The sequence below is a fragment of the Procambarus clarkii genome, chromosome 41 (genome assembly GCF_040958095.1).
Source record: "Procambarus clarkii isolate CNS0578487 chromosome 41, FALCON_Pclarkii_2.0, whole genome shotgun sequence".
In the NCBI taxonomy this organism is placed as follows: Eukaryota; Metazoa; Arthropoda; class Malacostraca; order Decapoda; family Cambaridae; genus Procambarus; species Procambarus clarkii.
In genome coordinates this window covers 6,973,187-7,000,686 of record NC_091190.1, presented here as the reverse complement: position 1 = coordinate 7,000,686, position 27,500 = coordinate 6,973,187, and the positions used below count along the sequence as shown (strand labels likewise).

The 27,500-nt window shown below is 45.0% G+C and overlaps 1 protein-coding gene across 1 annotated transcript in view; it reads left to right on the top strand.

Moving 5' to 3' along the window:
- Positions 1-27,500, top strand: part of LOC138373274 (ionotropic receptor 93a-like) — a 398,668-nt gene that overhangs the window by 363,018 nt on the left and 8,150 nt on the right. The window contains exon 11 of the mRNA XM_069339316.1: positions 18,876-19,019. Coding sequence (XP_069195417.1) covers positions 18,876-19,019 — 144 coding nt within the window. The remainder of the gene's footprint in view (positions 1-18,875; positions 19,020-27,500) is intronic.

Genomic DNA, 27,500 nt, shown 5'->3' with positions numbered 1-27,500 from the left:
GAGATATTAGAAAGAACTTTTTTAGTGTCAGAGTGGTTGACAAATGGAATGCATTAGGAAGTGATGTGGTGGAGGCTGACTCCATACCCAGTTTCAAGTGTAGATATGATAGAGCCCAATAAGCTCAGGAATCTGTACACCTGTTGATTGACGGTTGAGAGGTGAGACCAAAGAGCCAGAGCTCAACCCCCGCAAAAGCAACTAGGTGAGTACAACTAGGTGAGTACACACACACACACACACACAAATTCGGCTGGAACAAATTCGGAGGATGGGGTGGAACAGGAAGCCTGGATGAAGGGAGTATTCCAGCAAATGTGGGATGAATTCAGTGAAGGACTGAGGGTAATGAGGGAGACAGTTGCCAACCTGCAGGATGAACTAAGGGGAGCAAAGGAGGAGATAAGATGCCTGAAGGAGACTTCTCCACAATACCAGACACAAACCGTGCCTCAGGGAGACAGGAATGCTACTGTTGAGGGGACCTCCACACCTCAGCTCTCATTTTCTGAAATGCTTAAAATGAGCCCTGAAGCTAGGTCTGCAGTTAAGGAAGTTGCCATGGAAGTGGCCTCCTCTCAGGAAGCAGCTAGATGTACTAGCCGGCTGATAGAGAGAAAAAGAGCAGTAGTAGTAGCAGGCATTAAAGAGCAAACAGGGACCAGACCAAAGGAGCGGAGAGACAAGGACAAAAACATGGTTAAAGAGATCCTTAAAGAGGTAAGGATGGAGGGAGCTGAACAAAATGTTGAAAAGGTTTTCAGGCTTGGAAAGTACAACAAGGACAGAGACCGAATGATAAAGGTGGTATTCATGAGCAAATCGCGAAAAAGGAACTGTAAGAAAGGAAGTGCAGAAGAAAGGAAATGTAGAGAAGTTCAAAGGAGTATTCCTGCAGAGGGATATGACAAGGGAAGAGAGAAAGCAGGCAGCAGACGTGAGAAAGGAGCGCAGGGAGAGAGAAAGGAATCGGGAAGCCACAACCCTGATCCCTACAATCCCAGAGGGGAATGGGGAATTCTCCTCAAACAGTGCACTAGCCACAGGGAGTGTGGCACCACCCCCACATTCTACCCAACAGACACCCTACCTGCCCCAACCCCTGTCAGCCCCCACTAAGTACCCTCCTAAGGCATCCTCCCCCCACCAACCCCTCTTCTCCCACTCACCCCCCTCCTCCCACTCCCCCTCCCCCAAAACCCTCCCCTCTTCCTCACCCACCTCAGCCTTCCCTTTCCCCCCACGCCCTCCCCCCTTTACTGCCCCCCAAACCCCCCCTTCTCCCCCATCCCCCAAACCTCCTCCTCTCACCCCCCTCAACCCTCCCCCTTTCACCACCTCCAACCCTCCCCCTCTCACCCACCCCTCCAACCCTCCCCCTCTCACCCACTCCCACTACCCTCCAACCCCAAGCCCTTCCTCCTCCACCAGTGTCCCTGTACCAGATCCTCCCAGCTCCCGCTCACCCCAGACCCCACAGGTGCCCCCTTAGAGGAGAAGCAGAAGAGAGATAGTTTCAGGGCAATGTACTCGAACATAGATGGGATCACAAGCAAGGGAAGTGAACTAAGGGAAAGAGCACAAGAAGTGAACCCAGATGTAATCGGACTCACTGAAACAAAACTCTCTGTAATCGTAACGAAAGTGGTGTTTCCCCAGGAGTACACAGTAATAAGGAAAGAGAGGGAAGATAGGGGAGGAGGCGGAGTGGCCCAACTCATGAGAAAGGAATGGAATTTTAAGGAGATGGCTATCCATGGGTGTGAAGGTTTCAGAGACTACATAGCAGGCACCATGACAATGGGAGGACCAAGAATAGTAGTAGCAGTAATATATAACCCTCCACCAAATGACAGAAGACCCAGTCAAGAGTATGAAAACAACAACATGGCAGTTAACACTATAATTGAGAGGACAGCCTCTGCTGCCTGTAGAAATAGATCCCACCTGCTCATCATGAGGGACTTCAATCACGGAAGGATTGATAGGGAGAAGAAGGAACCGCATGGAGGCGAGGATACGTGGAGAGCCAAACTACTGGAAATGGTGACTAGAAACGTCTTAACCCAGCATGTCAGAGAACCCACAAGGATGAGAGGAAATGACGCGCCAGCGAGACTCGACCTGGTCTTCACCCTGAACGACTCTGACATAAGAGAAATCGGTTTTGAGGCCCCAGTAGGAATGAGCGACCACAGTGTATTGGTATTTGAGTACCTGATTGAAGAAGGGTTATTGAACTCAAGGAGGGATACCGAAACCAAAAGGTTAGCATACCGAAAGGGAAACAATGAGGAGATAAGAAAATTCCTAACAGATATAGCATGGGAAACAGAGCTCAGGGAAAAGACGGCCCAAGATATGATGGACTACATCACGCAAAAATGCAAGGACACAGCAAACAAGTTTGTCCCAGCCCAAAAGGAAAACAGTGTAATGAAGATGAGAAACCCATGGTTTAATAAGAGATGTAGGCTAGCTAAGCAGCAAAGTAAAAGGGCATGGAGAAACTATAGGAATAACAGGACACTGGAGAGCAGAGAAAGATACCAGAATGCCAGGAATGACTATGTCAGGATGAGAAGAGAGGCAGAAAGACAATACGAAAATGACATCGCAAGCAAGGCAAAGACTCAGCCTAAATTGCTGCATAGCCACATCAGGAGAAAAACAACAGTAGAGGAACAGGTTATGAAATTAAGGATAGGGGAAGAAGGATTCATTACAAACGACAAGGAAGTGTGTGAGGAACTGAATAAGCAATTCCAAGAGGTCTTCATCTTAGAGCAAGGAGAAATCCCAGAGATAAGAGAGGGAATAGCTAACCAGGAACCACTGGAAGAGTTTGAGATTATCAGCGGGGAAGTAAGGAAGTATTTACTAGAGTTGGATGTGAAAAAGGCTATAGGCCCAGATGAAATCTCCCCCTGGATACTAAAGGAAGGAGCAGAAGAACTGTGCCTCCCACTCTCCATAGTGTATAACAAATCACTGGCAACAAGAGAACTGCCAGAAATTTGGAAAGCATCTAACGTAGTCCAGATATACAAGAAAGGGGATAGACAGGAGGCACTGAATTACAGGCCAGTGTCCCTAACCTGCATACCATGCAAGCTGATGGAGAAGATTGTGCGAAGAAAGCTAGTGGAGCACCTGGAGCGAAAGAACTTTGTAACATAGCATCAACATGGATTCAGGGATGGCAGGTCCTGCCTCACAGGGTTACTTGAATTCTACGACCAGGCAACAAAAATAAGGCAAGAAAGAGAAGGGTGGGCAGACTGCATATTTTTGGATTGTCAGAAAGCCTTTGATACAGTGCCACACAAGAGGCTAGTGAAAAAGCTGGAGATGCAGGCTGGAGTGAAAGGGAAGGTACTCCGTTGGATGCAGGAGTACCTAAGCAAGAGGAGACAACGAGTCAGTGTGAGGGGTGAGGTTTCAGATTGGTGAGACGTTACGAGTGGAGTCCCCCAGGGGTCAGTCTTTGGACCTATAATGTTTCTGATATATGTAAATGATCTCACAGAGGGTATAGAATCGTTTCTCTCAACGTTTGCCGATGATGCAAAAATTATGAGGAGGATTGAAACTGAGGACGATAGTAGGAGGCTACAAGATGACCTAGACAGACTGAGTGAATGGTCCAACAAATGGCTGTTGAAGTTCAACCCGAGTAAATGCAAAGTAATGAAAGTAGGCAGTGGAAATAGGAGGCCAGACACAGGATACAGAATAGGAGATGAAGTACTTAATGAAACGAACAGAGAGAAAGATCTAGGAGTTGATATCACACCAAACCTGTCTCCTGAAGCCCACATAAAAAGAATAAAGTCTGCGGCATATGCGAGGCTGGCTAACATCAGAACAGCGTTCAGGAACCTGTGTAAGGAATCATTCAGAATCATGTACACCACATATGTAAGACCAATCCTGGAGTATGCGGCCAAAAAGTCCAAAGGTATGCCACTTGACTAGTCCCAGAACTAAGAGGCATGAGTTACGAGGAAAGGCTGTGGGAAATGCACCTTACGACACTGGAAGACAGAAGAGTAAGGGGAGACATGATCACAACCTACAAAATCCTCAGAGGAATCGACCGGGTAAACAAGGATAAACTATTCAACACTGGTGGGACGCGAACAAGGGGACACAGGTGGAAACTGTGTACCCACATGAGCCACAGAGACGTTAGAAGGAACTTTTTCAGTGTCAGAGTAGTTAACGGATGGAATGCATTAGGCAGTGATGTGGTGGAGGCTGACTCCATACACAGTTTTAAATGTAGATATGATAGAGCCCAGTAGGCTCAGGAATCTGTACACTAGTTGATTGACAGTTGAGAGGCGGGACCAAAGAGCCAAAGCTCAACCCCCGCAAGCACAAATAGGTGAGTACAAATAGGTGAGTACACACACACACTCACACACACTCACACACACACACACACTCAAACACACACACACACACAGTGTGTGGTGTAGGGGGCCTGGTAGCCTGGTGGATAGCACGCAGGACTCGTAATTCTGTGGCTTGGGTTTGATTCCCGCACCATGCAGAAACAAATGGGCAAAGTTTCTTTCTCCATGAATGCCCCTGTTGCCTAGCAGTAAATAGGTACCTGGGAGTTAGTCAGCTGTCACGGGCTGCTTCCTGGTGTATGTGTGTGTGTGTGTACTCACCTAGTTGTGTCTGCAGGATCGAGCATTGACTCTTGGATCCCGCCTTTCGAGCATCGGTTGTTTACAGCAATGACTCCTGTCCCATTTCCCTATCATACCTGGTTTTAAAATTATGAATAGTATTTGCTTCCACAACCTGTTCCTGAAGTGCATTCCATTTTCCCACTACTCTCACGCTAAAAAAAAACTTCCTAACGTCTCTGTGACTCATCTGACTTTCAAGCTTCCATCCATGTCCCCTCGTTCTGTTACTATTCCGTGTGAACATTTCGTCTATGTCCACTCTGTCAATCCCTCTGAGTATCTTATCATGTCCCCCCCTCTCCCTTCTTCTTTCTAGTGTCGTAAGGCACAGTTCCCTCAGGTGCTCCTCATACCCCATCCCTCGTAGCTCTGGGACGAGTCTCGTTGCAAACCTCTGAACCTTTTCCAGTTTCATTATATGCTTCTTCAGATGGGGACTACATAATGAGGCGGCATACTCTATGACTGGCCTTACGTAGGCAGTATAAAGCGCCCTAAATGCCTCCTTACTTAGGTTTCTGAATGATGTTCTAACTTTTGCCAGTGTAGAGTACGCTGCTGTCGTTATCCTATTTATATGTGCCTCAGGAGATAGATTAGGTGTTACGTCCACCCCCAGGTCTCTTTCACGCGTCGTTACAGGTAGGCTGTTCCCCTTTATTGTGTACTGTCCCTTTGGTCTCCTATCTCCTAGTCCCATTTCCATAACTTTACATTTGCTCGTGTTGAATTCCAGTAGTAATTTCTCTGACCATCTCTGCAACTTGTTCAGGTCCTCTTGGAGGATCCTGCAATCCTCATCTGTCACAACTCTTCTCATAAACTTTGCGTCATCTGCAAACATCGACATGTAGGACTCTACGCCCGTAAACATGTCGTTAACATATACAAGACATAGAATTGGTCCCAGCACCGTTCCTTGTGGTACTCCACTTGTTACTGTTCGCCAGTCCGACTTCTCGCCCCTTACCGTAACTCTTTGGCTCCTTCCTGTTAGGTAGTTCCTTATCCATGCTAGTACCTTTCCCCCCACCCCCGCCTGCCTCTCGAGCTTGAACAGCAGTCTCATGTGCGGTACTGTATCAAAGGCTTTTTGGCAGTCCAGAAATATGCAGTCTGCCCAACCATCTCTGTCCTGTCTTATCCTCGTTATTTTATCATAGAATTCCAGAAGGTTTGTTAGGCACGATTTCCCTGTCCAGAACCCATGTTGATGTTTGTTCACAAACCTAATGTTCTCCAGGTGTGCAACCAGTCGTAGCCTAATTATTCTTTCCAGTATTTTACAGGGGATGCTTGTCAGTGATACAGGTCTATAGTTAAGTGCCTCCTCCCTATCACCTTTCTTGAAGATCGGCACGACATTTGCCTTCTTCCAGCAACTGGGCAATTCTCCTGACATAAGTGACTCATTAAAGATCATTGCCAGAGGCACGCTGAGGGCCTGTGCTGCTTCTTTTAGTATCCACGGTGATACTTTGTCTGGTCCAACTGCTTTAGTTGCATCTAGAGTTGTCAACTGTTTCATTACCTCCTCTGCTGTCACCTCTATATCTGATAGTCTTTCATCTAGGGTAACCCCTTCCAACAATGGGAGCTGCTCAGGCTCGGTAGTGAACACTCCATGGAAACTGGCATTCAGTGCCTCGCAGATTTCCTTGTCACTTTCAGTATATGCCCCCTCTGTCTTCCTTAGTCTTGTCACTTGGTCGTTCACCGACATTTTTCTTCTTATATGACTGTGTAGTAACTTAGGTTCTTTTTTCGCTTTGATTGCAATATCGTTCTCATAGTCCCTTTCCGATGTTCGTCTTATATATGTGTGTGTGTGTGTGTGTGTGTGTGTGTGTGTGTGTGTGTGTGTGTGTGTGTGTGTGTGTGTGTGTGTGTGTGTGTGTGTGTGTGTGAGTGTGTGTGTGTGTGTGTGTGTGTGTGTGTGTGTGTGTGTGTGTGTGTGTGTGTGTGTGTGTGTGTGTGTGTGTGTGTGTGTGTGTGTGTGTGTGTGTGTGTGTGTGTGTGGTGTGTTGTGAAAAAATAAAGTAGTTAGTAAACAGTTGATTGACAATTGAAAGACGGGCCGAAGAGCAAAGCTCAACCCCCCGCAAACACAACTAGGTGAATACACACACACACACACACACACACACACACACACACACACACACACACACACACACACACACACACACACACACACACACACACACACACACACACACACACACACACAGAGGGCAGATGAACTAAGGGCAGCAAAGGAGGAGATAAGAAACCTGAAGGAGACTCCTCCACAATACCAGACACAAACCGTACCTCAGGGAGAAGTGAATTCTGCTGTGGAGGGGACCTCTACAACACAGCCCTCATGTGCTGAAATGCTTAAAAAGAGCCCTGAAGCTAGGTCTGCTGTTAGGAAAGTTGCCATGGAAGTGGCTTTTTCTCAGGAAGCAGCCAAATGTACTAGCCAGCTGAAAGAGTGGAAAAGAGCAGAAGTAATAGTATGCATTAAGGAGCAAACAGGGACCGGTCCAGTGGACAGAAGAGAGAAGGACAAAAATGAAGGTAATGAGATCCTTAAAGAGCTAAAGATGGAGAGGGCTGACCAAAATATTGAGAAGGTTTTCAGGATTGAACGGTACACCACGGACAGAGACCAACTGATAAAGGTGGTATTCACAAGCGAGAGAACAAAAAGAGGACTTGTTCGCAAGTAAGAGCGGACTAGCAAATGTACAGAAGTTCAAAAAAGTATTCCTTCAGAGGGATATGACAAGGGACGACAGAAAGAGGGCAGCAGCCATGAGGAGGGAGTGCAGGGAGAGAAAAAGGTATCAGGGAGCTACAACTCTGAACTCTACAACTCCAGAGGGGAGCGGGAAACCCTCCACAAGCAGCTCAACAAACACAGTGAGAGAAGTACCTCCCCCATCCTCAACCCAATAGATGCCCAACCTGCCCCAACCCCTGGTGCCCAAGGTTGGGGAGTCGGGAATCGGGTTGGGGAGTCGGGAATCGGGTTGGGGAGTCGGGAAATCGGGGGGAGGGCACCTTCGGTGCCCTCCCCCCGATTTCCCCCTCCCCAGGATCTCCCATCTTCCCCACCCCCCAAGCCCTGCCTAATCCCCCATGCCCTCCCTTCTCCCCCCCCAAACCCTCCATTCTCACCCCCCCCCCAAACTCTCCGGTATCCCCACCCACTTGAGCTCTCCCTTCTCCCTCACTCTCCTAAGCCCTCCCATCTTCCTCAACCCACTCAGCACGCCCTTTCCTCAACCTCACCCCCCAAGACCTCCTCCCTGTTATGCCACCCCTGAGCCCCCCATTCCTTTCCATCCCTCCAAGCCTTCCCTCCTCCCACATCTCCCAAGTCCCTTCTTCTCCCACACTCCCCAAAGCCTCCCCCTTTCACCCACTCCCACAAGCCCCCCCCCTCTCACCCCCCAGCCTCCCACACCCCCCAACCCCCCCAAGCCCTCTTTTCTCCCCAACCCCCTCAAGCCCTCCCCCTACACCTCCCTCCCGGTACCGGATCGTCCCAGCCTCCGCACAAGCCAGATCCCCCAGGTCCCCCTTCATTGGCCCTCCCATCCCGGTCCCTCCCTGTTTCCCTGCTTCAGGGGAAGCATTAGGATCTGTGAATGGGACAGAAGGGAGTCAGTTTCAGGGTGATGTACTTGAACATAGATGGGATCACAAGCAAGACAAGTGAACTAAGGGAAAGAGCACAAGATGTGAACCCAGATGTAATCGGACTCACAGAAACAAAACTCAGGAATCAAAACAAATGCGGTGTTTCCCAGGACTATACTGTAATAAGGAAAGAGAGGGAGGGAAGGGGAGGAGGTGGAGTGGCCATACTAATGAGAAGGGAATGGAGTTTCAATTTTTTTTTTTATTGTTGCCGCCGAAGGCGGCTAGTTTATTGTGCACCCCATACTCATCCTGTGAGCGGTAGCGCAAAAGCATTACAGAGGGCACAAAAGGTCTTTATCAGACCTCATCTTAGATTATTACATAAACAATTTCTTCAATCCTTCACACCTTATAGATACAATGTCAGCTAGTTACAGAGAAAGTGCTATTACAAGAGTTACATATTTACAGTAAGTCATACAATGTCAGCTAGTTACAGAGAAAGTGCTATTACAAGAGTTACATATTTACAGTAAGTCATCATACATTAATGGTAGGTTTTATCGTTAATACATAATAGTTTGGCCAATAGGGATATTACAGAGTCATAGGGGAGCTTCTGTTTATTATTAGTCCTCACATTACACTACTTGTTTCTGAATCTCATATGTCGTTCATCTACTGGAAGCAAAATGTGGGTACAGTGCAAGGATTTCAGGTAATTTATCCATGGTAATAAGATAGGTTGCCATATCATACAGAGTGAGCTTAGACTTATCTCTAAAAGGCTCAATTTTACAACAATCCAAGATATAGTGTTCGAGTGTGTGTCCCTGCCTATGTCCACACACTTTACACTTTACTTCATCTAGATCCCTATACAAGCCAAACTGCCAGAGATACTTGTAGCCAAGTCTTATACGAGCTGTGACAACATCTGTTAGTCTACTGACTTTGTTACTTGCCCCATACACATGTTTTACTTCACACATTTCATTGTGATTGTTACGAACCCGGATCCAGCGTCCGAGCCTGGAGCAGTGACAACCACGCCATCTGTGGGTCAGCTCCCGAAACCCCCGCCAAACGGACGACGACACCTGGTGAGGACAGCGTGTACTGGCCTCGAGGACCAGTTTCCAGTCTGGTTCCGCGCTCAACACCGCCGCTCCTGACCTCTGGTGAGGTGGTGCTCCGACGACAGCGCCATCTATGGACTGGATACGTCAGGTGTTTGCGCCCGAGCCCGTAAGTGAGGTGTATTAGTGTCCCGGTTATTGATGACGTGTCTGCTTACAGAGCCGACCTGGGACCACTGTGATGGAAGTGGAGTCAGTCTACCCGAGGCAGCCAGTCTCCATACCTTGAACCTTGCTGCAGCTGTTGTGACGTCGTCCCCCCGGAAGAACACTGTGGTGTGTTAGCCTGCCAGTGGAGTGGCAGTGAAAGGATTTACCCGGGACCGACTGTTGGAGACGATCATCCACTGGGGTACTGAAGACAGGAGAGTGACTTGTGTTGTCACACGAGGCTCCTGTCTAGGGCGTTCCCCTTTTATCGTTCGTGGAGTGGCCGTACCAGCCTTGTTGGCTCAGAACCTGCCAGCAGACCAGCTGGACGTGTGGTTGACGGCCTCCACGGCGGTGCCCCCAGTGGACCTGTGTTTTGGCTGACCTGTGGCCCGGGTAGGCTCGGCATTCTCAGAGGACACGTCGTGAGGCCACGAAGAAAGCACCAAGGAAGCACCAAGGACTCAGCACCGAGAGTTGTAGCACCAGCGTCTTCAGCAGAAGACCACGATTATGGATTAATCCCCTTGTATAGTGTTAATACCCCCCCCCCTTGTGTAACCGTTTTATATATTATTTATTGGTGACGGACATTATATTATATTAAGTTCTTAGCTTTCTTTCCCTACTCCCTTTAAGTTACTTGCGTCACGGATCTCATCCCTTGATAGCCACTACTGGCTTGGGAACGGATATATATATCTGACTCTAACAACATCAGAGTAAGAACCCCGTTGCGTCCCGAGAGGGCCGTAACAGTGATGAACAATGGACCTACTAGTTCCAGTTTGCTCTGTTCTACTTTCTTCAAATCCATCTAGGAGTTCTCGTCTAATGACACTTTTAAGGGACCTATTTGATAACTCAAGATTCCATTCAATACTGTCTTTATTTACTGCAGCCTTAGCAAGGGCGTCAACTTTGTCATGTTCCTGCATGCCAATGTGAGAAGGAATCCACAACATTTTTATATTTACCCTCTTGCTAAGTATTCTTACATATCTACGTCTAGCTTACAAGACAAGCACGTTATTACTTGATTGCAAACTGTTTATTGCTCGTAGTGAGGATAGGGAGTCAGAAATAATTAAGCTGTCTACTTCAGTGTTGTCAATAATTTCGAGTGCTACCAGTATCGCTACCAACTCGGCCTGCATTGTGGACGCCCAGTTACTAATTCGGATATTTCTTTGAATTGTGCTGCCATCGGGCTGATGAGCAATAACAGCACTTCCTGCCCTCCCTGTAGCTGTATTGAGTGATCCGTCAGTGTATATGGTCTGTGCAATGTTGTTTTCAGCTTGTATATTGTGAATGTGCTCTATGGTGCTTAATTTAGCAGCAAGCTGAGTATGAGGGTTGCTTGTGATTAGTTTCTTGGTGGGGTATGCAGGGGTCAGGATGTCAAAAGGTACTATCTGCCAGGGTGGAAGGAAGTGCTGTACTCTTTCATCTGTATATACATCGTGCAGCCCCATCATTTTAATATGAGTGGCAGTTCTTTGAATCCATTTAGACTCGCTAGTTCCATTTCGTATGTGTTCTAACAGTGCAACTGACACAATGTTGTTTTTGTTATCACGCAGCAGCTTTAGTCCCATCATAAGATTAATTTCAAATATTCTATCTCGAATGCTAAGTATATTTAATTCTTTCCGCATGTTGAGAACTTTGGTAGTTATAGGACAGCCAAGTATAATTCTGAGTGCTTCATTTTGCATTTTTTCCAGTCTATCAATACTTTTGCCATTCTGCAGGACCAAAGCTGGTGCATGATAGTCTATCAGAGACCTTATATACGCTAAATACATCATTCTTGCTATTCTAATATTAACACCATATTTCGGGCTGTACCCCACTACAGTTCTGAGAGCCTTGAGTCTGTCTCTACATTGTTGATGTAACTTATTGACTGCAGTTGAGGTACAAGGGACAGAGACTCCAAGGTATTTGAAAGAAGAGACATAGTCTATTGGTATGTTGTCTATCTTAAGTTTTCGTGGTCCACTTTTGCGGTTGCCAATTTGTCTGTTAAATACCTTAGTTTTAGCAGCGTTGATTACAAGACCAAGGCTCTCACAAGCTGTATGTATACAATTTAAGACTGTTTGCATTTCGTGGTGGGTTTTAGTATGCACAAGGATGTCATCTGCATAGCTGATAGTGATGTTTGCCGGACTAGTTGGGATTGATTTTAGTAAAGCATTAATTAGAACATTAAACAAGGTAGGACTAAGTACTCCTCCTTGTGGGGTGCCTAGTTGCATTACTTTAGTTTCACTCTTGTAGCCTTGGAACAGTGCAGAGGACTTCCGGTTGGTAAGATAGCCTCGTATCCATTGTAATAAATGTCCCCCTATATCCATTCTCGCTAATTCATACATAATCACTTCCCTATTAGCAATATCAAAGGCATTTTTTAAATCAAGAAATGTTGTGTACTTGTGCCTTTTATCTCCATGAACAGTAAGAAAGGTTGTGATACAGTTGTGTACACTTTTACCATGTGTGAAACCATTGATATCAGGTGACATGTGCTCTTTAACTCTATACAATAATCTATTAAGCACCATTCTCTCAAAGGTTTTGCACATGCAACTGGTTAGTGAGATGGGACGGAAAGCATCAGGTTGTCCAGGCTTTGGTACAGGTACCGTAAGACTGGTGGTCCATGATACTGGCAACTGCCCAGTGACATAGCTGGCATTAAACAATTCTAATAATGGGTTACCGGGTACACGATGTAGGATTCTTAGAATATCATAGGTGATACCGTCCTCACCAGGAGCACTGCTCCTACCCCTGGAGAGGGATGCATCCAATTCATAATCTGTATATGGAACATCACATTCATCATGTTGCTTGCTCAACATGAAATTTATGAGAGCATTTCTGTCTGTGGACCTCTCCCGCAATTTCTCCCTAGTGCTAGCTGGTAACATTCCAAGGCTGGAAACCTGAGTCCATTTTGCAATTAACTGATTGGCTTTCTGTAGCGGGTTTGGGTGTGAAACTTGTCTACTATTTTTACCAATAATTTTAGGAGATGGTCATCCTGGGCTGCAAAGGATTCAAAGACTACATAACAGGCACCTTGACAATGGGAGGACCAAACGTAGTAGTAGCAGTGTTATACAACCCTCCACCAAATGACAGAAAACCCAGGTATGACAACAACAACATGGCAGTTAACACTATAATTGAGAAGGCAGCCTCTGTTGCCTTTAGAAATAGATCCCATCTGCTCATCGTGGGGGACTTCAATCATGGAAGGATAGACTGGGAGAACAAGGAACCGCATGGAGGAGAGGGATACATGGAGAGCCAAATTAATGGAGGTGGCGACAAGAAACTTTCTAAAACAACATGTCAGGGAGCCCACTAGGATGAGAGGAAACGATGAACCAGCAAGACTTGACCTAGTATTTTCTCTGAACGACTCTGACAATAGGGAAATTGGTTTTGAGGCCCCAGTAGGAATGAGCGACAACAGTACACTGGATGTTTGAGTATCTGGTTGAAGAAGGGTTATTGAACTCAAGTAGGGGTACTGAAAACAAAAGGCTGGCATTCCGTAGGGATAACTATGAGGAGATAAGAAGATTCCTAACAGATATAACATGGGAAACAGAGCTCAGGGGAAAGACGGCCCAAGACATGATGGACTACGGCACGCAGAAATCCAAGGAGGCAGCAAACAAGTATGTCCCAGTCCAAAAGGAAGACAACGAAATGAAGATGAGAAACCCATGGTTTAATCAGAGATGTAGGCTAGCTAAGCAGCAAAGTAAAAGGGCATGGAGAAACTATAGGCATAAAAGGACACTTGAGAGCAGAGAAAGATACCAGAGTGCCAGGAATGAATATGTCAGGATGAGAAGAGTGGCAGAAAGACAATACGAAAATGACATCGCGAGCAAGGCGAAGACTCAACCTAAATTGCTGTACAGCCACATCAGGAGAAAAACAACAGTAAAGGAACAGGGTAATGAAATTAAGGATAGGATTAGGGCAGAAGGATTCACTACAAACGACAAGGTGTGTGAGGAACTGAATAAGAAATTCCAAAAGGTCTTCACCTTAGAGCAACGAGAGATTCCAGAGATAAGAGAGAGGGAATAGTTATCCAGGAACCACTGGAAGAGTTTGAGATTACCAATGAGGAAGTAAGGAGGATGTTACTAGAGTTGGATGTGAAAAAGGCTTTAGGCCTAGATGGAATCTCCCCTTGGATACTAAAGGAAGGAGCAGAAGAACTGTGCCTCTCACTCTCCATAGTGTATAACAAATCACTGGCAACAGGGGAACTGCCAGAAATTTGGAAAGCAGCTAATGTAGTCCTGATATATAAGAAAGGGGATAGACAGGAGGCACTGAACCACAGGTCAGTGTCCCTAACCTGTATACCATTCAAGTTGATGGAGAAGATTGTGCGAAGAAAGCAGTGAAACATCTGGAGCGAAGGAATTTTGTAACATAGCATCAACATGGGTTCAGGGATGGCAAGTCCTGCCTCACAGGGTTAATTGAATTCTATGACCAGGCAAAAAAGAGAGGGATAGGCAGACTGCATATTTTTGGATTGCCAGAAAGCCTTTCATACAGTACCACACAAGAGGTTAGTGAAAAAACTGGAGATGCAGGTTGGAGTGAAAGGGAAGTTACTCCGTTGGATAAGGGGAGTACTTAAGCAACAGAAGACAACGAGTCACTGTGAGAGGTGAGGTCTCAGATTGGCGAGACGTCACAAGTGGAGTCCCGCTGGGGTCAGTCCTTGAACCTATACTGTTTCTGATATATGTAAATGATCTCCCAGAGGGTATAGACTCGTTTCTTTCAATGTTTGCTGATGACGCAAAAATTATGAGGAGGATTGAAACAGAGGAGGATAGTAGGAGGCTACAAGATGACCTGGACAGATTGAATGAATGGTCGAACAAATGGTTGTTCAAGTTCAACCCAAGTAAATGCAAAGTAATGAAACTAAGCGGCAGAAACAGAAGGCCAGACACAGGATACAGAATGGGAGATGAAGTACTTCATGAAACGGACAGAGAGAAAGATCTAAAGGTTGATATCACACCAAACCTGTCCCCTGAAGCCCACATAAAAAGAATTACGTCTGGCTAACTGGCTAACTGACTGACTGGGACTGACTAACTGAGACTGGCTAACATCAAAACAGCATTCAAGAACCTGTATAAGGAATCATTTAGAATTTTGTATACCACATATGTAAGACCAATCCTGGAGTATGCGGCCCCAGCATGGAGCCCGTACCTTGTCAAGCACAAGACGAAGCTGGAAAAAGTTCAGAGGCATGCCACTAGACTAGTCCCGGAGCTAAGAGGCATGAGTTACGAGGAAAGGCTGCGAGAGATGTACCTTATGACACTGGAAGACAGAAGAGTAAGGGGAGACATGATCACTACCTACAAAATCCTCAAGGGTATTGACAGGGGTAGACAAAGGTAAACTATTCAACACTGGTGGTACGGTGGTATTCTTAATAGGGGGAGCTAGACATTCAAGATTGGGTGTCTGTGGAATACAGACACCCTCAGCTTATCAGCAAAATTATGTTGGTCGATGTAACGCTGCTATGGAAATATTTAGCATTGTTTTAAGCTCCGTTTCCTTGAAGACAAGAGCAAGGAGCGAGAGGAGACTTGGGCGGGGATCCTAACGGTCTCTCCTGCCTTGTGTAAACATAGCCTAGTGACGTCACGAGTGTCCTGTGAGTGAGGGCCAAGATCTTATTGGTCGAGGCACTGTGGGCCTCCATGATGCTGTCGCCTGATTGGCCGTCTCGAAGTACAAGGAGAGTGCCGGCAGGAGGCTGCTTCGCGCCATAGATGATTATTCTGAAGTAGGCTTATGAGCTGAGCCGACACATTAATATGACTTCGGTCAAAGTTACGGAAATTTCCGTCTGAACGCGAGTTCATTAAGCCTAGTACATATAATTTATGTCCTAGCGATCCCGCGAGTCAGAACCCGAGACCACAACGGCGCGAATATATATATATATTTATGGTGATAAAGATATAGAAGAGTAACTCCACACGGGCATCTACAGAGTCACCTGGACTGTAGTTATCAAATCAGTGTTCATCGGTTTAATCAAATGCGATCCATCAACATATGGCTAAGTAAACTGTTAGAACCCTGTGAACTAAGTCAAAATTATGAGAGATAACGTAAATCCAAAAACTGGTGTGGACTGTTTATTTTCCTACCCACCACGCTGCCCACACCTGCTGTGTGGTCTCTCTTGCCTCCACCGCCACCTTGGGCCAAGCGACTCTGGTCCTTACGATGCAGAGGCTGCCTCACCAGCTGTACACCCTAGTGTCCTGTCAAGCCACGCTACTCCACCTCACTCCCACACGTGTTTTCTTGTGCCAAAGGAACCTACCACGTGCAGTCTGTGTGTTGTCTTCAGTCAAGAGCAGGAGTCTACTGAGTGTGTGAGAGAGAGAATATTTGAATGTAAACCAGTTATCAAAGTGAGTACTCCTTAATTAATTACTGCATTATTATCAAGAAGTGCATATTCATTGTGTTGAATTCAAGTCAGCCTTCTGGCCTGTCGTTTCTCAGTAGCCCGCAAGAGGAGAGATTACGTAGGTGGAGGCAGCAGTTAGGAAGGCAATTGCAATATGTCTGTGTGATTACTGTATATTGGCCTGAGTGAGTATATTTTACATGTTTATCACATTTAGTATATTCTGTGATTCATATAATTGTGTGTATTGTTTGTGCGGATTAATATATACCGTCACTGTGGAGATGACGGTTGTAGATTAACTTTGTCATACCATGAAATCATTTTCATATATGTTTCTTTTCTACTCTATCCAGGAGAAAAGCAGAATTGTAAGTAAAGGGTAATTACCCAATTATTTCTCTGTGTGTTTGAAGATTTGTCGTTTATTTAAAGTGACAGCGTTGTGTTGTGTTCACTTTATCACTGGAGTTTAGTGCTGTTTGCTACTGTGTTTGTTGATCCACGTGACCTGGTGTTGTGTTAATTTGTCATTTAATAATTGAAGAGTCATGGGGATTGTTATTAGTGTTACTAATAAATGTCATTAGTGGAGTGTAAGGTAATTAGCAACATGTTGACTAGTTCTTGTTGTCAAGCAATCTAAGTGATCAGCTCAGTGTTAAAATCATTCTTCGTGAGTTAATTAACTGTCAGTTTGATTGTAATTAATGCGATTAACCGCTGATTGCTAATTACCCGGTATTTGAATAATTAGGTTCCTTAAGCAGTGTTTGATTGTCTGACTGTCTATGATGACAGATCTCGATTTAACGTAAATTACCCTGCTTTTGATTGACTGTCCAGGAGACCAGTAATTAACGTAATTATTGCCACTAATTAACGTAATTGAGTTGAACTTGTTGTTATGACTGAAACTAATTAGATCAATTGCCTTGAGTTTGTCATAGTACTGTAACGTAGTTGATTGCCTTGACTGCCGTTCGGAGAGACAAGCTTTAACGTAATTAACTTCTTGTTGCAAAGAAAACTGTCTCTCTGACAGGTCTGTCTGTTTTGTGTCTTTATTTGTTTTTGTCACTCTATTGTTTGCCACAGTCGTTACTAACTGCTACTTGCATCTGAGTGATCACCTACTGTACAGTTAGTTCATGATCGAGAAAGCCGCGAGCAGTCTGAACCGGAGTTCGGCTATTCTGGCTACTTGCATAGTATTGCAGTGGACCAATAGGTCCACTAGTATTGCAGTGGACAGTGTAGTATTGCAGAGTGGTATTACGGACCTTAACGTAATGTTAAACTATTGTTGCCTTGTATTGTTATTATTAAGTTTTGTGAATAAATGTTAGTGTTACCAAACGACAAGTGTCTTTTCAAGAACACCTTCCAATAAGCTTGCTCCCGGTATTGAACTCTGCCTTACACTTGAATTGGAATATATATGTTGTTTTGGATACTTCGGGACTCGAACCAATTTCATAGCCACACACATCAAATTAAATTTGGTGTGTGAATCCCTAGAGCTACCCTTACAACTGCCTTCAGTGGTTATAGGAGTTCCACGACCCAGTGGATAATAGAGTGCCAAGGATTTGGATTCTGGCGGCGGCTCTACGCCACCTATTTCAGCTTTAAAGTAATAAGTTGTTCTCGCAGCATTTGAATGAGTTTGTTAGTGCAGTCCTCTCTGACTGAGGTCACTTGTATTAGTGCCACCCCACTAGGCATCCTCTCACACTGTGGAACAAGACTTTATTGTTCAAGTGCAGCAACCTTTTATTGTTCCCAGTGCAACAGGATTCTATTGTTTACATTGCAACACTATTGATCCTTAGCAGTGCAAAAGGACTTTATTGTTCACAGTGCGACAGGATATCAATGTTTATAGTGCAATAGGACTAAATTAATAACAGTGAATCAGGAATTTACTGATTACAGGGGAAACAGGAATTTTTGGTTCACAGTGCAAGAGGACTTCATTGATCACAGTGCAACATGACTTTATTGATACAAATTCAACTGGACTTTATATTCCCAGTCCAACAGAACTTTATTTTTCACGTTGCATCATTACTTTATTGCTTACAGTGCAGCAGGATTTTATTTTTCACAGTGCAACAGGATTTTATTGTTCAAAATGCAACAAGACTTTATTATTCACAGTGCAACAGGATTTTATTGTTTGTGTTGCGACGTGTCTTTATTGTTCACAATGCAACAGGATTTTATTGTTCACAGTGCAATATGATACTATTGTTTAGAGTAAATTAAGACTTTATTGATTATAGTGAATAAGGACTTTATTGATTACAGTAAAACAGGACTTCTTTGGTTCATAGGGCAAGAGGACTTCATTGATCATAATGTAACCTGACTTTATTGATCCAAATTCAACTGGGCTCTATTGTTCCCAGTGCATCACTACTTTATTGCTTACAGTCCAACATGATGTTATTGATCCCATTTCAGTTGTTCTTTATTGCTCACAGTGCAACAAGACTTTACTGATCACAGTGCAACAAGACTTTACTGATCACAGTGCAACAAGACTTTACTGATCACAGTGCAACACGACTTTACTGATCACAGTGCAACAGGACTTTTTTGTTAAAATTGTAACAAAACATTATTGTTCACAGTGCCATGAGGACGTTTTATTCAGAGTGCAACAAGACATTATTGTTCAGAGTGTAACAGGAATAAGGTTGACAGTATAATTTCTTTCCAATTTCCTTACAGGAATGTTTCATGCCATTCAACGTGGCCATTGGACTCCAGAGTCACTCTCCCTTGAAGACTAACTTTGACCGGGTTGTGAGCTGGATCTCGCAGTCTGGCTTGGTCAACTACTGGTTCAAGCAGGCACTTCTCTTCTCCAAGCAAGTAATGAAACTTATTTCTCTAAAACAAACACCAACACAGTGTGTTAATTGGGCTCTGTTTACTTTGACAAAGCAAGGCTTGCTGTTGGGTTTTAGTCTGATCAAGCCACAGAGTTATTTAGGTCGTGACAACTACTCGGTAACCAGGAACCATACGCTAATCATAATCAAAGTTCAGGAGTATTGTAAATTCTCAGTTTATGTTCTGTCGAGGAAAAGTATTCCTTTACCTTTCAATTTCGTGAGAGGAGCAGAATGGCAACGTCGCGTTTGTTGTTGTGATAGTATTGGGTTAGACTATGAATGAATAGACGCTTTGTTACGACGAGTCTCATTGGTCAAAACAATTCACACCGGTGTATATAATTCACACTGATATCAAAAGGAAAATAGTGTAGAGCAGTAAATAAAAATTAATATATGTAAATTAGTGAAAAATGATGATGGTTTTACTTTTGTTCGTAAGAGTTTATTGACCTTTCATGTAAACAATATAACATATGAAAATTTTACATATTGGCATTTGGCTGTTGAGGCAAAGACGACGTGACGTCAAATACAAAAGGCTTCCTCGACTGTCGTTTTTTATATTTATTTGTATATAAATCACATAAATACAAAAATAAAAGAAAGGCACCGGAACACCTCAACTAGATATTCCCAAAACAAGAAAACAGCACCTGAACAAACGCATAAGCACATTAACATGAATAAATAACAAAAGAAACATTACAACATAAACTGACACAGAAAAAACGGGAACGCATGGAACCGGATCAACCACCTTAGCAGGCCGCCGCACGGCGTGAACCTTCAAGCAAACACCTGGAGCCACACACAGCGCCCAGCTCAAAGGTGCGACCCTCCTTCCCCCAGGCGGCCCCACGGCCACAGGCAGCCGAGACCCTGGAGAACCAGACAGCTCGCTTCCATCACACACCGCCGACGACCCAGCCACCGGTACCACAGGAGAAGCCATTGCCACGCCCACAGCAGCCCCAGCCACAGCAGGCCGGGGAGGAGAAAGGTTCACCTTCGCATCCGAAACGAGGCACATAGTGCAACCAGGGGGGACCGTAGAAATATCGGACGAGGGTGGCTCAGCACCCACAGGAGGGCTCTCTGGAGAAAGATCGGACATAAAGCCCCATCAGCATCACCGAGGACTGGGACCGCAGCTGTAACACTCATAATCAGCGTCCGCATCCCATTTGACATGCTCTTCAGCTGGCCAGAAGAAATCACATTCATGCGGACGTTCAACACACAGCCAAACTTCCCCAAATAATGCCACAACAGGTCGTCTGGAAACTCAATGGGCAGCCCTTGGACACACATAAGTCGCCATACCACTGTGATCCAACACGGCCAACGTCCTAGCTCCTGTGGGCAACGTAAAGGTGCGCCCGTCATAATGCCACACAAATTACATGAAGACATCAGGAGAGCTAAACTTCACCACTGCCCAGTGGCTACACATAATCTGGACAACTGTGGCGTCGGCTACGGCAACATGCATGACATCAAATAATGCCACGTCCACTTCAGGGTAATCCACCATGACAGAGAACTCGAGGCCAGCCAATAACTACCTCGGGGTGGGGGGAGCATTATGCCGGCCAACACGGCTGCAAGGCATCATCACCAACGACCAATCACAACACATGGCTAGGAGAGACTGTAGAGCACAGCTTAGACTTCCACACCCTCTGACGATCGAACAGCGAATCCTTATCACTATTGTTTGGCCGTCAATCAACGACACAGTTTAGTTCATTTATTATGCACCCCATGCCCATCCTGTGGGCGTAGGTGGAAAGGGTTACTGAGGCACATAACGGGGTTCAGGGACTGAACCTCATAATTCATGTAGCTATGCAAGTTAGAGTCTTGATGAGCTAATTACAAAATTCAATGCACATCGTCACATCAATTATGGGCTCGAGACCGACCAAAAGTAATCTGTAAATTAAGCAACTGACATATGTGGAGAGCTGTTGTTTCCATTCCGAATCTGCATGGATATTTGTCTTGGATACAAATATCCATGGAGATTCAGAATGGAAACAACAGTTGAGCAGCAGAGTTGCCGAATCTGTGATGAGAGTGATGGATACCGCCTTGACCACGACCTGAGAGAATGTGAACACCTGAGATACATTAGAAATATATTTAGAATAATAAACCCCACATTGTTTGAGCTTGGAAAACACTATTTGTCAGATATGGATACTGTTCTTAAAAGAGATTCCTCCATTTTGCATCCGCAAGATAGCGTAAGATTTTGAGGGTTGACAGATGTTAATCTTCTTGTTTGAGGAGTTGTTCACTTTAGACAGTTTAACAAGTCCCAGCTGTGTCTGGGTACAAGTGATAGGATGAATCACTCTGCGGGGTTTCTTCCTATTGGGGAGTGTTGTACATGCTGCTATGGCGGTATGTCAACTCAAAGGATGAGTAGAGCTGCCAAATAAACTCGCCCCTCGGGGAAAAATTTAAATTTATAAAAATGTGGAGAACTAGTGGCACAGTTGATATGTTTATCCTCTACACCGACCCTAACTAACGGTTAACGTTACTGACGTTACTGTGGGTGTTACTAACTGAAGGTAGTAACACCCACAGTTACTACCTACAGTTAGCAAACTGGAGATATCTGGCTAAAATTTGTGGTAGCAGATCATTTTGATTGAAATATTTACACTTCTCTTGAACATTTGTTATAGAATTGTCTCTAAATTTACGTATCTTTTTGCACTCCATCACATAGTGACGGAGGGTGTGCGAGTAATTTTGTGGACACAGTTAACATTTGGCAAATCTACATCAGCAGGTAATGAAAATTCCCAGAGATACTTGTAACCGAGTCTAAACCGAACAGTAATAACATCTAGAACTCTTCCGATTTTATTGGATGATCCATAGATGAGTGGTTCTTCTTGCATGATATTATGATGATAGATGGAATTACTGGTGTCGAATTAACTTTGACTCAGATCTATAAGGTTTTGTTGAAGTTCTTGGTGTATTATGGCTCTCAGTAGCCCGTCCTCATAAACAAAGGCTAAAGTCTATTCCAAGCACCTGCCAAACCCGCTGCTTATGAATGAAAAACGGTTTACACACGACTCATAAGTGATGACATCCGAACACTATCGGAACAAGTGCTTCGCTGACGACTTATGTTCGAACTACAACGCTCTTAGACCCCATGCAGGCAATCCTTGGTTACCCAGTTCCTCTTTTAAGGCAGAGCACTTCTGGAGCACCATTAAGAAGCAAGATTGGATTTTGCCATTAGATATGTCAATGAAGATCTCTAGTACTGGGCCCGTGTTTTCTTCAGTGAGGAGAGAACATTCACGATAGGAACTCGTGGCACAGTACATTGCTGGAGTCCCAACAACACACAGTATGAACAAAAGTTTATATACGACATCGTTGGGAGAGGTAATATATCGTGTAGTGAATGGGGGTGGAGTCATTTATTGGCGTAGAAGAACTTACTGGTATTCAGGGAGGGTTCAGTGCTGACATATCTTGAGATATTGGGGAAGTGAGGGTGCCTTCTGTGCGGGCATATAATCTCCCCTGCCCTGAGCACATATGCTCTCCCCTGCCCTGAGCACATATGCTCTCCCCTGCCCTGAGCACATATGCTCTCCCCTGCCCTGAGCACATATGCTCTCCCCTGCCCTGAGCACATATGATCTCCCCTGCCATGAGCACATATGGTCTCCCCTGCCATGAGCACATATGCTCTCCCCTGCCCTGAGCACATATGCTCTCCCCTGCCCTGAGCACATATGCTCTCCCCTGCCCTGAGCACATATGCTCTCCCCTGCCATGAGCACATATGATCTCCCCTGCCATGAGCACATATGGTCTCCCCTGCCATGAGCACATATGCTCTCCCCTGCCCTGAGCACATATGATCTCCCCTGCCCTGAGCACATATGTTCTCCCCTGCCCTGAGCACATATGTTCTCCCCTGCCCTGAGCACATATGATCTCCCCTGCCCTGAGCACATATGCTCTCCCCTGCCATGAACACATATGGTCTCCCCTGCCCTGAGCACATATGGTCTCCCCTGCCATGAGCACATATGCTCTCCCCTGCCATGAGCACATATGGTCTCCCCTGCCCTGAGCACATATGGTCTCCCCTGCCATGAGCACATATGCACTCCCCTGCCATGAGCACATATGCTCTCCCCTGCCTTAAGCACATATGCTCTCCCCTGCCCTGTGCACATATGGTCTCCCCTGCTCTGAGCACATATGGTCTCCCCTGCCATGAGCACATATGCTCTCCCCTGCCATGAGCACATATGCTCTCCCCTGCCCTAAGCACATATGCTCTCCCCTGCCCTGAGCACATATGCTCTCCCCTGCCATGAGCACATATGCTATCCCCTGCCATGAACACATATGCTCTCCCCTGCCATGAGCACATATGCTCTCCCCTGCCATGAGCACATATGTTCTCCCCTGCCATGAGCACATATGCTATCCCCTGCCATGAGCACATATGATCACCCCTGCCCTGAGCACATATGGTCTCCCCTGCCATGAGCACATATGCTCACCCCTGCCATGAGCACATAATATTCATCCAGGCATGTATTGACTATTTAATAAAGATTTCCCACCAAACAGGCTAACATAATCCTATATTTCAGTCAATAATGTTACACAGGTTTTCCATTGGTCATTTAATTTACTATGTTCATTGTTTTCTGTTAAGCTTAACCTCAAAATATGTTATAAAATATTCGCCCTGAATTGTTAATTCGTTTTAAGGATCATTTAATAGGATAATTGCTCCATCTATAATGCCTAGACTGTGGTGATGGTTTGCTGAACAACACAGTATGAAGCTCCTCAATATGAAAGCTACAGAATCAACCACATAGAGCATGTATGGAGAAATATAGTTAGCAATTGGGAGCAGGGCAAAAGTGACCCATTCACATACTGCTTCAGCACACACTGGCTGACTGAGAGTTGTGCTGCTGTAACCCGCAGCTAATCTACAGCCAGGTCGCCTCGGTGCCTCAGAGGGTGCTTGAGGTTATAAACAGCAACGGGGGATGGACAAGAAATTGATTGTTTGGGGAAGATTTTTGAACGGGTTTCTTGTTTGTCTGTTTATGAATATAGCTTCTTTCTGATTGTTTGATAACAAATGATATAACCACGTCATGATGGTAAACTATCCTACATATATCAAGGCACATCAGATGTGGTTTTATCATTATATATGATAATTAAGTATATTACTGGACTTTGTTTGATAGACTGTTCCTGAAATTGTTATATTTACACTCACATTAAACGGTCAATTATCATTACTATATCCCCCCCTAATATTCCTCGGTTTCGCACTGTGTTCAGGTGCCCCAAACTGCAGTTCATCCCTGATGGTAAGTGCATTCATAAAGGGAGACTGACGGTTGCATTCAATAATTTGCTGGTCTTCTTCTAGAGAGGTTTTTCTTGGTCCACAAAACCGACGTTTGTGGTTCAAGTTCCCGGACTCTTCCCACCGCCTCCACCAGAGTCTAACAGTTGGCTTTGTTATTACAAGTTCTCTGCGATGGCGGCGAGTGTCATGCCTCTCTCATAGCAACTATTGCCCCTCGTTGACACAGCCTTTCCTTCCTGGAGTTCACCCTTGGTAAAGTGTCTGCACTCTGGAGTTGACTCGAGGAGTGGTCCGAGGGAGAGTGAATGGTCCACATTAATTCACCCGAACGATGACATTTTCTGCTGTAGTTTGACAGTTTAATAACCACTAAAGGAAACTGGCTTGTTTTAAGAAGCACTAGTTTGTGGAATAACATATATCATGACGTAGTCCATGTTGAGTATTAGATATTCATCGCATGATAATTACACGCATAATATAATCGGATATTTCACATGTCTGACATATTTGTAACGTAAGTCTGACTCTTTATAATCACCTGCTTGTACTCACCTAGTTGTGCTTCCGCGGGTTGAGCTCTGGCTCTTTGGTCTCGCCTCTTAACTGTCAATCAATTGATGTACAAGTTCCTGAGCCTATTGGGCTCAATCATATTTACACTTGAAACTGAGTATGGAGTCTAAACTCCATAATCAGACTCTGATACTAAAAAAGTTCTTTCTAATATCTCTGTAGCTCATTTGGGCACTCAGTTTCCACCTGTGTCCCCTAGTGCGGGTGCCCGTTGGGTTTAACTGCCTGTCTGTATCTACCCTATCATTTCCTTTCATAATCTTGTATTTGGAAATCATGTCCCCCTGAATCTTCTGTCTTCCAGCGATGTGACGTTTAATTCCCGTAGTCTCTCCTCGTAGCTCATACCTCTCAGATCGGATAAAAGTCTGGTGGCAAACCGTTGAACTTTTTCCAGTCTTATGCTTGTCTACATATGGACTCCACGCTGGAGCTGCGTCCATATCCCCATATTAGTCCTCGCAAACTCCAGGATTGGTCTGACATATGTGGTATACAAAGTTCTGGAAAATTCCTTACACAAGTTTCTAAAGGCCGTTCTTAAGTTAGCAAACCTGGCATATGCCACTGATGTTATCCTCTTAATATGGGCTCCTGGGGGACAGGTCTGGCTGGCGTGATATCAACCCCCAGGTCTTCCTCTCTCTCTCTCTGATTCTTGAAGTATTTCATCTCCCAAATGACACCTTGTTTCTGGTCTCCTGCTCCCTTCACCTATCTTCATGACATTACATTTGCTTGGGTTAAACTCTAACAACCATTTGATCGACCATTCCTGCAGCTTGTCCAGGTCTTCTTAAAGCCTCAAGCTGTCCTCCTCTGTCATAATCCATCTCATAATTTTGGTGTCGCAGCAAACATTAAGAGCAATGAGTTTATACCCTCTGGGAGATCATTTAAGTATATCAGAAATAGGATAGGTCCGAGTACAGAGTCCTGTGGGACTCCAATGGTGACTTCACGCCAATCTGAGGTCTCACCCCCTCACAGTAACTCTGCTTCCTATTGCTTAGGTATTCCCTTATCCACTGGAGCGCCCTACCAGTTACACCTGCCTGTTTCTCCAGCTTATGCATCAGTTTTTTATGCGTTACTGCGTGAAAGACTTCCCGACAGTCCAAAAAAATGCAGTTCGCCCATCTTTCTGCCTCTTTCTTGCTTAATCTTTGTTACCTGATCGTAGAATTCTATTAGGCCTGTAAGGAAAGATTTACCCTCCCTGAACCCATGCTGATGGGTTGTCACGAAGTTCCTTCTCTTCAAACGTGTTACTATGTTTTTTTCCTCACGATCTTCTGCATCACCTTGCATGGTATCTAAGTTAAGGACACTGGCCTGTAGTTCAGTGGCTCTTGTCTGTCTCCCTTTTTGTATACTGGGACCACATTAGCCGTCTTCCATATTTTTGGTAGCTCTCCCGTCTCTGGTGACGTATTATACACTATGGAGAATGGCAAGCAAAGTGATCCTGCACACTGTTTCAATACCCACGGTGAGATTCCGTCTGGGCCAACAGCCTTTCTCACGTCCAGATCCAACAGATGGCTCTTGACCTCATCTCTTGTAATTTCGAACCCTTCCAATGCCGCCTGGTTTACTGCCACCTCTCCTAGTACAGTGACCTCTCCTTGTTCTATTGTGAAGACTTCCTGGAACCTCTTGTTGAGTTCTTCACACACCTCTTTGTCATTCTCTGTGTACCTATCCTCACCAGTTCTAAGTTTCAGCACCTGTTCCCTCACTGTTGTTTTCTTCCTGACATGACTGTGTAGTAGCTATGGTTCGGTCTTGCTTTATTAGCTATATCATTTTCATACTTTTTCTCAGCTTCTCTTATCACACTAACATACTCGTTCCTGGTTCTCTGGTTTCTCTCTTTACTGTCTGGTGTTCTGTTATTTCGGAAGTTCCTCCACTCCCCTTTGTTCAGTTCTTTTGCTTTCATACATACCCTATTAAACCATTTGCTTCTCGTTTTTTCCTGTCGGGCCGGGATAAACCTATTTACTGCCTCCTGAAACTTTTGGGTGACATAGTCTATCATGTCTTATACGAACTTAGTTCTGAGTTCTGTGTCCCATGATATATCCCTTGAAATTTTCTCATCTCATAATTTCCCTTTCGGTACGCCAGCCCTTTGTTTCTCCGTTCTTTTTTTGGGGGGAGATAATTCCTAACTCTACCGGGTACTCAAAGATCAATACACTGATCATTCATTCCCAAGGGGGCTTCCACTTAACTTCCCTTACATCCGACAAATTTAGGATAAATAATTAATCAAGCATAGCTGGTTCATCCTCTCCTCTCATTCCTGTCGGTCCCTTAATGTGTGGGCTTAGAAAGTTTCTTGTTGCCACGTCCAGCAGCTTAGCTCTCCAGGTGTCCGGTCCTCCATTTGGGGACTCTGTTCTCTAAATCTATCTTCCCGTGGTAGAAGCCTCCATGATTAGTAGTCTGGATTCGTTCCTGCTAGCTACA